Genomic DNA, 12,875 nt, shown 5'->3' with positions numbered 1-12,875 from the left:
AATCCTCTGGCGGATTTGGATCTGATGGCTGTACACACCATCAGATCGAAATCCGCGCGCAATACATCCGCGGTGACGATGAGGTGCGTGACGCTGGAAGGCAACTACTTCCACGCATGCGTCGAATCATTACGACACATGCGAGGGAGGGGAGCGGACAGACTGATCCGGTGAGTCTGTACAGACGACCGGATCAGTCTGCTGGACTGGATTCCAGCGGATAGATTTCTTAGCATGCTAAGAAATTTTTATCCGCTGGAAATCCGTCGGCTGGAGAAATCTCAGCCGAAAAATGTCCGCTCGGGCCTACACACGACCAGATTTGTCTGCTGGAACTGATCCGCGGATCAATCCCAGCGGATAGATCCGGTCGTGTGTACGAGGCCTACCCCGGCGTAGGCAAGTTACGTCGGTCGGATGAAGCCTATTTTCAGGCGTATCTAGTTTTGTGGGCACGGCGCACAGATACGACGGCGCATATTTGCACTTACGCGGCGTATCTCGAGATACGTTGGCGCAAGTGCTTTGTGACTCCGGGCCATATTTTTTTTGTCTTTTAATTGTCCATTTAAGTTTTTTACCTTATTTTTGTCTGGAGTTCTGCATTATCGTGCCAAAGTCCGAGTGCTTCTGTAGAAAAGGCATAATCTGCATCATTTATGAAAAGTGTCAGGACTTTTGACGCTACTAAAATGAAATGTCCTATGTCATGTTGATTTTATTGTGGCGCCACTGATCTCTTGTGGGCTGCTGTAATCCCAGCACTTTTCATTGGTGGGCCAGAGTCTCTATGCAGCCTTGTTCCTACCCCTTGCTGCTTCTCCGCTGTGTCATGGCTATTGCAAAGAGTCGCACTGCCAATTCACACAGCTGTAGAGGGAGTGTGTCTTTCCAGGCCGCAGGAGGGAAGAACAGCTGTTCACGCGCCCCAGAATCAATGTACTTCTCTTCTAGAACAGAAATAAGAGGGAAATATACCAAATACTCTGCAATAATACCCTTCACCCTAACACTAAGTCACTGTGGGCCAGATTCACAGAAGAGATACGACGGCGTATCTCCTGATACGACGGCGTATCTCTGTGATCCGCCCGTCCTAACTATGCGACTGATTCATAGAAGCCCTAAGATCCGACAGGTGTAATTGAATTACACCGTCGGATCTTAGGATGCAATTCTAGGTCGGCCGCTAGGTGGCGATTCCATTGCGGTCGCTGTAGAATATGCAAATGACTAGTTACGGCGATCCATGAAGATCCGCTCGTTCGTCGCAATCTCGTACGTCGTCGCTAGTCGTTTTTACCTGTCGCAAAGTTACACCTGCTTTAACATGGCTTATCTTTAGATCAGCCATGTTAAAGTATGGCCGTCGTTCCCGCGTCGAATTAAAAATTTTTTTTTTTTCGTAAGACGTCCGGGAATACGAAACGCCGTAACGCACGTCGCAGTTAAAAGAAAACGTTGGGGCGCCCTAATTTCACGCAAAGCACGTCGGGAAATTTGAACACGGAGCATGCGCAGAACGTTCGGAGCGGGAACGCGCCTAATTTAAATGGTGCCCGCCCCATTTGAATTGGGCGGGTTTGCGCCGAGCGGATTTACGTTACACCGCCGCAAGTTTACAGGTAAGAGCTTTGTGAATCAGGCACTTACGCTGTAAACCTGCGGCGATGTAACGTAAATCAGATACGTTACGCCGCGGGGGTGCAACGTAATTGTACCTGAATCTGGCCCTGTGTTTTTATATCACAAATTATAGTGTGCCAATTCAATTGTATAAACCACCTCACTACCCTCTAGGGGTGCAACGGATCGTGCTCGATCCGCGATCCGAACGGGTCGACCTGTTCTGTCTTAGGAAAGACCGCGGCTTCGGCCTAGCTCCGGAGCGGTCGACCATCTTGGTACACTCGGCGGCGGTGCGCGCTGACGTCATCACCCCTCCCTCTGCTCGTGGATTTTTTCTATTTTGCAAGAGCGCGCTGCGCCGCTGACTCTGCATGTAACCTGGAGACGGACCGAGTACATCAGTACAGTGAGTTGGCTAATGGCTTAATAGCCATTAGCCAACTCATTGTACTGATGTACTCGGTCTAGTAAAACAGTAACACTGTAATTACCATTTTTGCCACTGTAATAATAGTCATAGCCAACATTGCCCCCACCATAGTAAACAGTAACACTGTGTGTATAGCCATTTTTCCCACTGTAAAATTGTCCGATGTGTCCGCCATAATGTCGCGGTCACGAAAAAAAATCGCTGATCGCCGCCATTAGTAGTAAAAAAAAAAAAAAAATATTAATAAAAATGTAAAAAGACAAAACTTTTGTTTGTCTTGTGTTTTTTTTTTTTTTTTTTTTTTTTTTTTACTGATCCGATCCGTGACTCCTGATCCGAGGATCGATCCGATCCGTGAGTTTTTTTGATCCGTTGCACCCCCTACTACCCTCCACTAATATATAATAAAACTCATTCTAATAACTCATAAAAAACAATCAAATGAAACATTGTTAACAATGACTAATGCCGCGTACACTAGACCGTTATTCATGTCATGGAAAAAAACAAAGTTTTTCTCGACGTGATTCCTCTCAAGCCTGCCTTGCATACACACGATCGTGATAAAAAAATGCTCCAGCAAAGCACGGTGACCTACAACACGTACGACGGCACTATAAAGGGAAAGTTCCATTCGAATGGCGCCACCCTTTGGGCTGATTATGCTAATTTCCCGTCTCATAGCTTCTGAGCATGCGCGTTTTTTGCCCCCTCGTTAAAGCCTACACACGACCATTTTTCATGACGTGAAAAACGCTGAGAAAAAAATAGAGCAGGTTCTAAATTTTTAATGCCCATTTTTCTCGTCGAGGGAAAAATGCTCTGGAGCCTACACACAAAATTGCATTTTTCTCATCATGAAAAACAGTCGTGTGTACGATACATACAGCAAGTATTCAATGATCTCACAGAACTGTATTATAAAGCATTCTAATAAATGATGTAGCAATTTAAATATGGTCGGGGCAGGGTCATGGGAGTAGGTGTTGTAATGTTAGAGATTATCCTATAGTTTTAAGAATTTTTGGGCGCAGCACCTATGGGCACACTAGTCTTTTCCTCTATGTTGGTTGTTATCCTAGTTCTTTCATTCAGTAAATGTGGGGATAGCCAATGCTGTGCAATTCGTTTTCTTGTAATAAATTGAAATCTGATGGCCGAAACCAACACCGCTAGTGTTTTAACTTTCCTAGTATACAAATGCTGGGATCAAGGGCAATAGGATTGTCGCTCTATTTTTGTTTATAGCTCAAAAGATAAAAACTGCAGAGATGATCAAATACCACCAAAAGAAAGCTCTATTTGTGGGGAAAAAATTACGTCAATTTTATTTGGGAACCACGTCGCACGACTGCGCAATTATCAGTTAAAGCGACAGTGTCGAATCGCAAAAAGTGTTCTGGTTTTTGGCCAGCCAAATGGTCCGGGGCTTAAGTGGTTAAAGTGGATGTAAATCTGATGTGTGTGTGTGTATATATATATATATATATATATATATATATATATATATATATATAATGTTTTTATTAAGCCTTGCACCTTGTACAGTATAGGATTTCATGTCATGCAGGAGCCTGAGCGAGGCATTCTATGTTCTTCAGATCCCCTTCTCCTTTCTTCTTCAGCTCTCCCAGGATTGGCTGCTCCACACATTAGCATGTTTGGGCATTCTGAAGTCATGTGGTGACTTTTCTGGGTTTTGACTGGATGTTGGTGATCATAGCAGAAGTTCAGTGTAAGAAATACCATATTTATCTTGCTATAACGCACCCCGGCGTATAGCGCGCACCCCCGAACTTGAAGGAAAATTCCTGGAAAAAAAAATACTTCGTTTGGATGCCCCTCGTCGGTGTCTTGCCCGTCGTCCATCGCGTCCTGGCCGTCGTCCATCGGCGGCCTTGTCCGGTCCGTCGTCCTTCTGCGGCCATCGTGGTGTCCTCCCTGCTCGATCCACGTTTCCCGCGCTGTGTTTGAACCACTGCGCCGACATATACCGAGCACAGTACACTCGGGTATAGTCGGGCAGGCTCGGCTCCTCTCACGTAAAGGATGTACAGGACGCACAGGACGTGACCGCGAGAGGAGCCGAGCCTGCCCGACTATACCCGAGTGTACTGCGCTCGGTATATGCCGGCGCAGTGGTTCAAACACAGCGCGGGTATCAGCGTATATCGCGCACCCGCGATTTTGCCCTGATTTTCAGGGCAAAAAAGTGCGCGGCATACGCCGATAAATACGGTACACAGGAAAAAATGCATGTTGACAAGGGGAGTGTAGAGATGGGCAGGGAGTATACTGACATCATGACTCCACCCACAGAGCTCCAGACAACAGATCCACCCACAAAATCTGCAGTTTTTCAGGTCTCATAACAGACAGAGGGGAGACATTTGACAGGTAAGGATACATGCAGGAGGCATCTATATCCTTATAGATCAGCACTATGGCAGTAGTTCAGAAAGCATGAGAGTTGGTCTACAATGTACCGGTTTGGGTAGTGGGCTTTTTTATTTGTGGATGTTCATTTCGATTTTGTTAAAAAAAAAAATTAAATATTATAATTATTATTAATACATTTTTTTTTATGCAGTTTCCAATGACTTGGATGGCGCCCTGTATCTTCCATACAAGACAATAGTGTCCACCATCAGCAGTATGGCCTTCAGTGAGGGAGAATCACAGAAGCTTATTGAGATCCTGATTGAGAAAAATGGCATCAAGCAGGATACTTGGCATACGGTAAGACGTCTTCCCTTCTTTTATGTTCATTTGAATTTAATGTAAATCTTTTATGGTAAATTGCTGCATGACCTCCCTTTTCTCTACTGTGTTGTATACATCAAAATGCTCCCTGTGGATTTATTGGTGACGGAGGATAACCAAGCATAAAATTACACATACTTGATCGTGTGTGTCTGATAATTTTTGCTTGTAGCCATCTAACAGAAAAAAAAACAAGGGTCTTGTCTTGTCGGAACTCCATAACCACCTGGGCAATGGACATTTTTAAAGTAGTTGTAAACCCTCACATACACCCAGTGAAGGGACTATCCTCAGGTGATTCACAGAGATGAAACCAATCCTCCTACATAAATTGTATTTGCCTATTTGCAGTCTTCTCTTCTCTGCATCAGTTCAAGGTGCTAAAGTTATAGATTTCAGAAAAAGGGGCAGAGAGATGAAGTTACACTCTGCAGAGCTCAGTGAGGAGAGCTGATTGGAGGGAAAGGGACACAACCCCCTCCACACAGCACACAGGAACTGAGCTGAGGCTGTCAATCAGCTGGAGGTCCCTCCCCGTCACCATTTTTCTTTTGGTGTCAGGAAAACTTGTCAGAAGCGATTCATGCTGATAGCAGAGGAACAAAGCAGCAGACAGAAATGACACTTGGTACTCTTAATTGAGACAAGTACACGCTATAAAGGGATATGCTTTGTTCACATTTTATGTCTGAGGTTTTCAACCACTTTAAATAAAACCTCTCAGCTTTTCATTACACAGTTTTTTAGATCCAGTGATGTCATCACAGGTACTCTGTGCTTCTGTATGTACTACAAACAGATTGTGGTGGGTGGGATGGTCTATTAAGCTCCCCGCAAACATCAGAGCACCCTGCTTCAGTACCGGATGCAAGCAGTGGACTGGATCATGGGGGGATACTAAAATGGCTTAATTGGCAGGTATCGGTCTAGAGCAGGGGTCTCCAAACATTTTAGCCCGAGGGCCACATTGTAGATTTTATAAATATTCGCGGGCTGGAAAAATATTATTATTTCGAAATAAATTAATACAAATTTTAATAATTGCGTCATAACCTTTCCTCACTTCTGTGTCCCTGTCAGAGCCTTTCCTCACTTCTGTGTCCCCGTCAAAGCCTTTCCTCACTTCTGTGTCTCTGTCAGAGCCTTTCCTCACTTCTGTGTCCCTGCCAGAGCCTTTCCTCACTTCTGTGTCTCTGTCAGAGCCTTTCCTCACTTCTGTGTCTCTGTCAGAGCCTTTCCTCACTTCTGTGTCTCTGTCAGAGCCTTTCCTCACTTCTGTGTCTCTGTCAGAGCCTTTCCTCACTTCTGTGTCTCTGTCAGAGCCTTTCCTCACTTCTGTGTCCCCGTCAAAGCCTTTCCTCACTTCTGTGTCCCCGTCAAAGCCTTTCCTCACTTCTGTGTCCCCGTCAGAGCCTTTCCTCACTTCTGTGTCCCTGTCAGAGCCTTTCCTCACTTCTGTGTCCCTGTCAGAACCTTTCCTTACTTCTGTGTCCCTGTCAGAACCTTTCCTCACTTCTGTGTCCCTGTCAGAGCCTTTCCTCACTTCTGTGTCCCCCGTCAGAGCCTTTCCTCACTTCTGTGTCCCCGTCAGAGCCTTTCCTCACTTCTGTGTCTCCGTCAGAGCCTTTCCTCACTTCTGTGTCCCCGTCAGAGCCTTTTCTCACTTCTGTGTCCCCGTCAGAGCCTTTTCTCACGTCTGTGTCCCCGTCAAAGCCTTTCCTCACTTCTGTGTCCCCGTCAAAGCCTTTCCTCACTTCTGTGTCCCCGTCAAAGCCTTTCCTCACTCGCCCTAAATCTCTCCACTCTGATCACTTTCCCCCCCCCCCCCTCATACCTCTCTCCTAACACACACCTTTGGGTTTTGCATTCCTGCAGACAATTCCCCCCAGTCTTGCGGCTCCTCCTCCAGATGATGTCAGTGGAGGAATCTGCAGCACACCAGGGTGGGTTAGCTGTCACTGGAACAGGCACAAATCCTTCATAGAAATCTGGCGGTGGCAGCTGCACAGAGCGGGAACCTCCTCCACTCCAACCTCCTCCTCTGCCACCACTCCCCCAGCCCAACCTCCTCCTCTGCTGCCACTCCCCCAGCCCAACCTCATCCTCTGCCCTCACTCGCTCAGCCCAACCTCCTCCTTTGCCGCCACTCCCCCAGCCCAACCCCAACCTCCTCCCCTGTCGCATAAAGGGGACGTTCCATTCAAATGGCGCCACCCTATAGGCTGCTTTTGCTGATCCTCATGTTAGTAAAAGTTTGATGAGAGACGATTTGCGCTTTTCAGCCTTGTGCTTTTCAGTCCGTTACAGCGTGACAAATGTGCTATCTCCATTACGAACGCTAGTTTTACCAGAATGAGCGCTCCCGTCTCATAACTTTATTCTGAGCAAGCATGTTTTTTCCCCTCACGAGCGGTTTTCGCGACGAGAAAAAGACTGACGGGGAAAAAATAGAGCAGGTTTCGATTTTTTTTTTTTTGCGGGCAGTTTTCTCGTCGGGAAAACTGCTATGTAGCATACACATGACCAGTTTTCCCGACCAATCTAAAAAATTGCAGTTTTCTCGTTGGGAAAACCGGTCGTGTGTACAAGGCATTACAATCAACTTCCTTCAAATGGATGCATCAAAATTTGGCTGGTCCCTGCTGAACTGACCAAATTTGATTCCATTGATGGTCATCTTTAGTCAAAGGGTTTTCCCGGTATATCTTTTAGTAGGCTTTCAGCCACATGAACCTCATCTGAGGTTATGCCTAGATAACGCTGAGGTGGGTATGGCCTAACATTAAGCTCGCCAGCCAAATTTCACTCTGTGCTTGGCCCCATTAGCCGCCTCCCACCCAACATCCCTTGATTGAAAAATCAAAGAAGCTGGGTGATTAATTATCAGTATCCAGTTGGGCTGGCACTCTTTGGGCATTTTGACAGCTGGTGGGGCTGGTTGTCAAAATACAACACACATGGGATACAATAGCCGAAGGGTGGTACTTTCGTCCATCCATGCTGTATAGCGTGGATTAAGGAATCTGTTACAATTCACCCAATCTATATATGTATGGCCAGCTTTACTTTCAAGGATTCCCCAGTTTGACGTGACATATTGTGTGAATAAAATAATAGCCAACAACAGATGAACAGTACATATTTTTTGTGATCACTTTTTCAGGCCTCTCAGAAAGGAGATCCAGTTGCAGCTCTGAAAAAGCAGTTGGAAGAGAAGGAAAAATTACTGTCAGCAGAACAAGAAGATGCAGCGGCGGCTAAAAATAGACTGCGGGAGATGAATAAGGTGGGTTCAGCTGGTGGCCTGGAAACACCTCCTGTCCTTTACAGTCACAAAGATCATCTAAACCTTGACTGATTTTCTGCTGCATTAAACCCAGGATACACTCACAGGTCTATAAAGAAAAGTATCATCAGTTAATCATCAAAAGAAAGCAATATTCAAGTTGACATGTGGGGGAATCCTTGGGCACTTTTACCCTCTTCCTGCCCAGGCCAATTTTCAGCTTTCAGCGCTGTCAAACTTTGAATGACAATTGCGCGGTAATGCAACACTTTACCTAAACAACATTTTTATCATTTTTTTTTCACACAAATAGAGCTTTCTTTTGGGGGTATTTAATCACCACTGGGTATTTTATTTTTTGCTAAATAAACAAAAAAAGACAAAAAAACAAAACATTGTTTTATAGTTTTGTTATAAAATTTTGCAAATAAGTAATTTTTCTCCTACACTGATGTGCGCTGATGGGCAGCACTGATGAGCGCTGGTAGGCGGCACTGGCAGGTTACCCTGATGAGGAGGCACTGGTGGGCAAAGATTGGCAGCACTTGTGGGAACTGGTGGGACTGCACTGATAATCAGGACAATGATAATGAGTGCTCTGATTATCAGTGTAGATGTCCCTTTTAGAGAAGCTGGTTATCGGCTCTCTTCTCCTCTCCTCATGCTGTCCGCATGAGAAAAGGAGTGCCGATAACTGGAATCTGTTTACCTCCATGTTCAGCTGTGATTGGACACAGCTGATCACATGGTAAAGAGGCGCTGATTGTCAATCTGTGATTAGCAGTATCAGTGTCCAGCTGCGGCCACGATCATGCAAAGTCGTTATATGACTGCATCACCGACCGCGTTGTAGCTGTCATTCAGCAAGTTGTTAACATTTTTGTGTACAATGCAATCAGTGTCATTGCGTAAAACACGCAAAAGCAATCTTAAATATACCTTTGTCTTTTTTTTTTTTTTTTAGAGCCAACATCCTAAAATGACCACATAGGAACGTCATATATATGCCAGAATGTAGGCTTTAAAGTTGAACTTTAATCCACGTACATTTTGCCTTCCCTGGCTCCTCTTTTGTCCCCTTATCAACATGCTAATAAAACATTTAAAGTAGAATTCCAGCTAAGGCCAACTTTTCTTAAAAAAATACTCCCTTCCCTTCCTTTCCTAACCTTTTTAAAACAACTTAACCTATTTTCAGCTCACTCTGGTCCAGCTATGTGATCCAGCTTCCCTGTGTCAGCCAGCGGCAGCTGAAGGGGAGAGGAGGGACCACAGACAATGGATGGGCCATAGGAGCCTATGGGTGACGTTGCTGCTCCTGGATTTTACAGCTGTTGTTCGAGTGTTAAGCTTTAAAGGTGAAAATGTTGCATGGTACAATCAAGAGTTTAAAATGCCCACAAATGAATATTTTGGTGGTGAGTGAATGCTGGGTGACCGAATTACCAGTTGGTAAGGTTTCCCACATTCGTATGGAGTTTTAAGCGTCGCCCAACTTGGACCAAGCTGGTTCAAACAAAGTATTGTAAAAGCTATATTATATCTTTTATGAATGGGTGGGGCAAAAGGGGGTAGGTATTGTTGGCACTCTGAATGAGTGCCCACGACAGGTCCAGAGGCTGTATTAACCCCGCAGCAGCGGGGGATTTCAATTGGGACAGCCAGCACCAACACAAGGGACACTTTATATTAAATGTAAGTACTTCCCCTTTTTTATTTGAATGTAACTAATATTTAGGCTTTAAAGTCCTATTCTGTGATTTAACCACTTCAGATCCGTAGGACATCCTCCACTTTGAGCAGCTGCAGGCATCATTCAGATATCGCTGTCTTCAGCTGGCGATTCTGTGCACCAGAAGAACGATCAAAGCAGCGGTTCCGCCACTCGATCGTTCTTCTAGGCAGCGGGAGGGGACGTCCCCCCCCCCTCCCGCCGCCATCCGGTGCTTCTCCGGGCTCTCCCGTGCCATCGGGGGCCCGGAGAGTGAATCGGCCGGCGCTCGTTGGTGAACCATAGAGATGACTGGTGACCAGACGGTCACAGTCATCTCTATGACCGTCGGAGGGCCGGGCGCGACGTTATGACGTCACGCCCGGTACCCGGAAGTAAACAAAGCCGCTATCGCGGCTGTCGGCATGTAATCGGTGAAATTTTTTTCACCGATTTCATGCTTGTAAGCCTGTAGGAGAGATGTGGGGTCTTATTGACCCCACATCTCTCCATAAAGAGGACCTGTCACAGTGATTCATATTACAAGGGATGTTTACATTCCTTGTAATAGGAATAAAAGTGATCAAAAAAACAAAATGTCAAAAAAAGTGTAAAAATAAAAAAATGAAGTAAAATAAAATAATAAAAAAAAAATTTAAAACGCCCCTGTCTCGGTCGCTCGCGTGCAGAAGCGAACGCACATGCAAGTCCCGCCCACATATGTAAACACCGTTCAAACCCCACATGTGAGGTATCATCGCGTGCGTCGGAGCGTGTGCAACAATTCTAGCACTAGACCTACTCTGTAACTCAAAAATAGTAACCTGTAAAAAAAATTAAAGCGTTGCCTATGGAGATTTTTAAGTACCGAAGTTTGGCGCCATTCCTTGAGTGTGCGCAATTTTAAAGCGTGACATGTTAGGTATCTATTTACTCGGCGTAACATCGTCTTTCACATTATACAAAAAAATTGGGCTAACTTTACTGTTTTGTTATTTTTTAATTCATGAAACTGTTTTTTTCCCTAAAAAAAGGCGTTTGAAAAATTATTGCGCAAATACCATGCGAGAAAAAAAGTTGCAATGACCGCCATTTTATTCCCTAGCGTGTCTGCTAAAAAAAATATATAATGTTTGGGGGTTCTGATTAATTTTCTAGCAAAAAAATTGTGATTTTTACATAAAGGAGAAAAGTGCCAAAATAGGCCCGGTAACGAAGTGGTTAATATTAACACGCATCTATAAAAACAAATCGGCAGGATTGGGTTCCATATTTCTTTTACAGAAAACATTTGTTTCCCCCACGGCTCAGTTCAGCTGCGTGGTGCAATGAAATCAGCTGATGCCCCCAGGCATGGGGGAGAATGCAACTCCCTTCCCATCCTCTCCTGCAGTGGTGCTAAGTAAGGCCGGTCATACACGGTGCAAATTTCTTTCCTGCACCGTAGGTTGCAGGAAACAAATTTGCACGATTCCCCTATCGACACAGACAGTGCTGACAGGGGAATCCCTCCTGCCGAGCAATTGTCTTCTGGCGCGGGCGGTGGAAGCTGTCACTACCGGGAGAAGACTGTGATTATCGACAGTGGCTATAGCAGCTGCTAGCGATAATTGCAAGAGAATCTGGCGAGCTGGTTGTACCCAAGTTGATCAACTTGATACATTCAGCCTGCCCATTAACGGGTCGAATCTCCTGCTGAACCGGCCGAGATTAGAACTGTGTATGCCGGCCTAAGCTCTGACTAGACTATGCTAGTGCTATTTAGGGTTTACTTCCCTGCTCCCAGTGGCTAAACGAGAGCAGGGGGTGAATGAAAGGGGAGTATGTGCCGGTGCAGAGGGGACACTAAAGTAAATATGCTAAACTGCACATACATGGATCGAAATTCGGCTGGTTCAGCAGGGCCCGGCGAAATTATAATCCAAGCATGGGCACTGTGGTTAAAACAGCCGTTCAATCAACCGATCGACTTCTGTACAACCACCCTGTTGGAAAATTTCCACTCGATCAGCCCTGCACGGTGTTGCCTGCTGCGCTGATCAGTGTATTCTAAAAGTGGAGAAGTCTTCCGCTGCGGAATACAAAGACAGAGCAGGAAGGATTCCCCCAACCACCTTGGAATCAGATCAGTTTTTTCATTCAGCCTGGCGGTTGAACGGGAAAAAAAATTACTCCTTTAACCACTTAAGGACCGCCTCCTGTAAATATACGTCCACAGAATGGCACGGCTGGGCAGATGGACGTACCGGTACGTCCTGTACATCTACCCAGCCGTGGGTCGCGCGCGACCCGGTCCGAAGCACCGGGACCCGCGGACCCGATCGCCGCTGGGGTCCCGCGATCGGTCCCCGGAACTGAAGAACGGGGAGAGCCGCGTGTAAACACGGCTTCCCCGTGCTTCACTGTGGCGGCTGCATCGATCGTGTCATCCCCTTTATAGGGAGACACAATCGATGATGTCACTCCTACAGCCACACCCCCCTACAGTTGTAAACACACACTAGGTAAAACCTAACCCCTTCAGCGCCCTCTGTGGTTAACTCCCAAACTGCAACTATCATTTCCACAATAAAGAATGCATTTTAAATGCATTTTTTGCTGTGAAAATGACAATGGTTCCAAAAATGTGTCAAAATTGTGCTAAGTGTCCGCTATAATGTCGCAGTCATGGAAAAAATCGCTGATCGCCATTAGTAGTAAAAAAAAAAAATTGTTAAGAAAAATGCAATAAAACTATCCCCTATTTTGTAAACGCTATAAATTTTGCGCAAACCAACCGATAAACGCTTATTGCGATTTTTTTTTTATTTTTTTACCACAAATATGTAGAAGAATACTTATCGACCTAAACTGAGGAAATTTTTTTTTTTATATATTTTTGGGGGATATTTATTATAGCAAAAAGTAAAAAATATTTAATTTTTTTCAAAATTGTCGCTCTATTTTTGTTTATAGCACAAAAAATAAAAACTGCAGAGGTGATCAAATACTACCAAAAGAAAGCTCTATTTGTGGGAAAAATAGGATGCTAATTTTGTTTGGGAGCCACGTCGCAC

General features: G+C 45.2%; 1 protein-coding gene across 4 annotated transcripts in view; it reads left to right on the top strand.

Annotated features, from left to right (window-relative positions):
- RRBP1 (ribosome binding protein 1) overlaps nt 1-12,875 on the top strand; it is a 139,007-nt gene that overhangs the window by 57,356 nt on the left and 68,776 nt on the right. For all 4 annotated transcript variants that reach the window (XM_040351190.1, XM_040351193.1, XM_040351189.1 and 1 more), the window contains exons 3-4: nt 4,650-4,798; nt 7,986-8,108. In XM_040351190.1, coding sequence (XP_040207124.1) covers nt 4,650-4,798; nt 7,986-8,108 — 272 coding nt within the window. The remainder of the gene's footprint in view (nt 1-4,649; nt 4,799-7,985; nt 8,109-12,875) is intronic.

Source organism: Rana temporaria, chromosome 4, assembly GCF_905171775.1.
Source record: "Rana temporaria chromosome 4, aRanTem1.1, whole genome shotgun sequence".
Lineage (NCBI taxonomy): Eukaryota > Metazoa > Chordata > Amphibia > Anura > Ranidae > Rana > Rana temporaria.
This window is presented reverse-complemented; position numbering and strand designations above follow the sequence as displayed.